At 51.3% G+C, this 3,697-nt stretch overlaps 1 protein-coding gene across 1 annotated transcript; it reads left to right on the forward strand.

Moving 5' to 3' along the window:
* The first annotated feature begins 817 nt into the window (after window positions 1-817).
* LOC309814717 (dual specificity protein phosphatase 3-like) lies at window positions 818-1,849 on the forward strand. Its single transcript, XM_082640795.1, has one exon. The coding sequence runs from the start codon at window positions 830-832 to the stop codon at window positions 1,385-1,387; it is 558 nt and encodes a 185-aa protein (XP_082496921.1). The 5' UTR covers window positions 818-829; the 3' UTR covers window positions 1,388-1,849.
* Window positions 1,850-3,697: the final 1,848 nt, after the last annotated feature.

Genomic DNA, 3,697 nt, shown 5'->3' on the forward strand with positions numbered 1-3,697 from the left:
CCCGGGTGATTTTCCACATGGCCCTGCATGGCGTGCCCTACTGCACCTCCTCTCTAGGACTTCCGTGTGACTGACAGGGTCTTGGTACTCTAGCCGGGTGTCAGGCCTAAGCCTCAGAGGTGGGAGAGTCGAGTTCAGGACATTGGACCATGAGAAACCTCACGTCCCCACATAATATCAATTGGCAAGAGCTATCCCAGAGATCTCCATCTCAACCTTAAGACCCAGCTCCACCCAACAGCCAGCAAGCTCCAGTGCTGGATGCCCCATGTCAAACAAGTAGCAAGATAGGAACACAACCCCACCCATTAGCAGAGAGGTTGCCTAAAATCATACTAAGTTCACAGACACCCCATACACACCACCAGATGTGGTCCTACCAACCAGAAAGACAAGATCCAGCCCCACCCACCAGAACAGAGGCACCAATCCCCTCCACCTGGAAGCCTATACAAGCCACTGAACCAATCTCACTCACTGGGGGCAGACACCAAAAATAAGGGGAACTAAGAACCTGCAACCTGCAAAAAGGAGAGCTCCAAAACAGTAAGTTAAACAAAATGAGAAGACAGAGAAATACGCAGCAGGTGAAGGAGCAAGGGAAAAACCTGCCAGACCAAACAAATGAAGAGGAAATAGGCAGTCTACCTGAAAAAGAATTCAGAGTAATGATAGTAAAGATGATCCAAAATCTTGGAAATAGAATGGAGAAAATACAAGAAACGTTTAACAAGGAACTAGAACTAAACAGCAAACAGACAATGATGAACAACACAATAAATGAAATTAAAATTCTCTAGAAGGGGGCGTGCAGGGCCCGGCCGCTGCCATGTCGGGCCCGTTTGAGCTCTCGGTGCAGGATCTCAACGACCTGCTGTCGGACGGCAGCGGCTGCTACAGCCTCCCGAGCCAGCCCTGCAACGAGGTCACCCCCAGGATCTACGTGGGCAACGCGTCTGTGGCTCAAGATATCCCCAAGCTGCAGAAACTGGGCATCACCCATGTCCTGAATGCGGCTGAGGGCAGGTCCTTCATGCACGTCAATACCAGTGCCAACTTCTACAAGGACTCTGGCATCACCTACCTGGGCATCAGGGCCAATGACACACAGGAGTTCAACCTCAGCGCCTACTTTGAAAAGGCGGCAGACTTCATCGACCAGGCCCTGGCTCAGAAGAACGGCCAAGTGCTCGTCCACTGCCGCGAGGGTTACAGCCGCTCCCCGACTCTCGTCATCGCGTATCTCATGATGCGTCAGAAGATGGATGTCAAGTCTGCCCTGAGCATCGTCCGGCAGAACTGTGAGATCGGCCCCAACGATGGTTTCCTGGCCCAGCTCTGCCAGCTCAATGACAGACTAGTCAAGGAGGGGAAATTGAAACTCTAGGGCACCCTCACTGCCTCTTCTCTAGAGGTCGGATGGAGGGAGGCGCCCTGGTTGTGGCGTCCCAAGCTGCCATGTTTAGGAAACACAGTGTACCCTGCTCCCAGCATCACCAGGCACTTGCCCACAAGTCTGTCCCAACACAGCCCTGGGCCACTTTCCCCCTGGGGAGCATATAAAGAAACTTGTTGAGGAGGGCATTCCTGCTCCCTGGTGCCTACAATTTATGATGTCCTCACCCTGAGGAGGGGGCGCAGAGGGGGCGCAGGCCTGTGACGGGCGTGCTTCTCCTGGATGACCCAGGGCAAGAGGTGTGTGGAAGTGTAAGGCCTGAGATGCTCACAGGGGCCCCTCCCCGCCTCCCCACCCTTCACCCCTGGGCCCTCTCCTGAGTGGGGACCCCAGCCCTGTAAAGGAACTATGCAAACGTGGGCCCCTCTCCCCCCACCGTGTCTGTCTCCCCTGTCCCCACACGCTGCTCGTAGGCAGAGGCACGTCGTGAGGTCTGAAGTTGACTCAGTGTCAGTTGTCCGTGGGTGGAAATTCCCATGAAGAGACTGCATTTTAATGATTTCCTTAGGATTAAAGATACCGAAACAAAGAAGCCTTTGAGTGGGCAAATACTCTCCTAAATTAATTGTTTGAAAAATGTGACTCCTTGGAAGGCTTGAGTTCAGAATCCACCTGTTTGGGGTACCCGGCTCTCAGAGGTCACTTGGTTGGTTAGAAGAGCGCTGTCTTGGGCAGGGTTTTATTTTTCTTTTTTAGAAAACAGGGTGTTGAAGTCCAGCCTATTTAAAAACCCCACCATTGGGAGAATTACAAGGGTTTTGTCCTGAATTATAGTGTTGGCGAGCCCAAGCCACTCGTGCTCACTGCTTTTTGTCTCGGTTACTATTCCAAGAACAGGAGGAGGAAGTTGGCCAATTATAGCACGTGCGTGCACGTGCACACGTGTGCATATCTGTGTGTGTGTGTGTGTGTGTGTGAGAGAGAGAGAGAGAGAGAGCAACACAGCCAGTGGCTGGACAAGCAAGGGGATGAACGGGCCCAGGCTCACATCCTGCCCACTCACAGGTAGTTCTTACAGCTCTCTGTTGCCAGAAAATGTCCAGGAGCCTCGGCAGCAAAAATGACTCAACCAGGCAGAAAGGAAACATGGCGGAACGTCCAAACAGAGCCTTTACTGGTGGTAGAACAAACAAAAAGAAACAGCCTTTGTAAGGACTTTTTTAGGATGACGTCGGAACGCACAAGCACTCACACACATGTGCGTGTGCGCACATTTGTCAGAATATGGGAGTTTTGTTTTGAACCCAGTCTTGTTAGCACTTGACCTGATTGTCATCAGGGCGAGCGATGCAGTGCTGTCATCTTCAGGTTCCCTAATGGCAGAGAGGTGGTCCTCAGCTCTGCCCCTGGCACTTAGCACATAGATGTCTGATAAAAGTTTGTGGAATTAAACTTTTTTTTTTTGAGCACCAAATATATGCAGGGTGTTGTTCTGGTGGGTGTATCAAGCTCCCAGAAGCCTGACTTGGTGGTAGGATCACTTGCAAGGATCTGCAAAGGAGTCTTACCTGAAAGGAAATATCAGGGACTTTTGTTGAATATTTAAAATTCAGTTTTAAGTTTCAATTCAGGCAGCGTTATTACTGTATGGAGGTGGGGAATGTGCCTTTTCCAGAGTTGACCAGAAGCTTCCAGCTAGGTTGAGGAGAAGCAGGTGTGGCTCGGGCTTCACACCCAGGTGTAATGGTCTCTGTCTTGGCAGAAGCAGCACCTCTGCAGCCTGGATGTCCCCTTTGCTTTGTGACCTCAGCAGCCCCGAACAAACTAGAATCTGTCTTCTTTTTCAGCTACGAGGCTGCCCCAATAGACCCACCTAAGTGAAACGGCCACCCTCTCCCCTATGTCCCTCACAGTGCTCAGATAACTCTCGCACTTAATCTGTCTTGATCCTCACAATAACCTATTAACTTGATAGGGCTTATTCATGTATTGTTACCTTTCAGGAAAGGAACTGGGGTTCAGAGTGAGTTAGGGGTGTAGTGCTCAGGGCTGCCCAGCTCTAAGGCAGAGCTGAGGCGAGATTTCAGGTTGGCTGCTCTCTGAAGCTGAATTCTTTCTCTCATACTACACTCCTCAAGAAATGAGCCCCTGGACATGTCCGTGACCCAGCTTGTGTGCACAAGAGCCAGTTAGCTTTGTGGCCAGAGGACAGCTGTTCGAGCTGTGGTGCTGGGGGCAGTGGGACTCTGCTCTAGGACAAGGAAGTAAAAAGCGTGGGTCCCCAACTGGGTTAGAATGTGT

This window comes from Mesoplodon mirus (assembly GCF_964341445.2).
Source record: "Mesoplodon mirus genome assembly, chromosome: 2".
Classification (NCBI taxonomy): Eukaryota; Metazoa; Chordata; class Mammalia; order Artiodactyla; family Ziphiidae; genus Mesoplodon; species Mesoplodon mirus.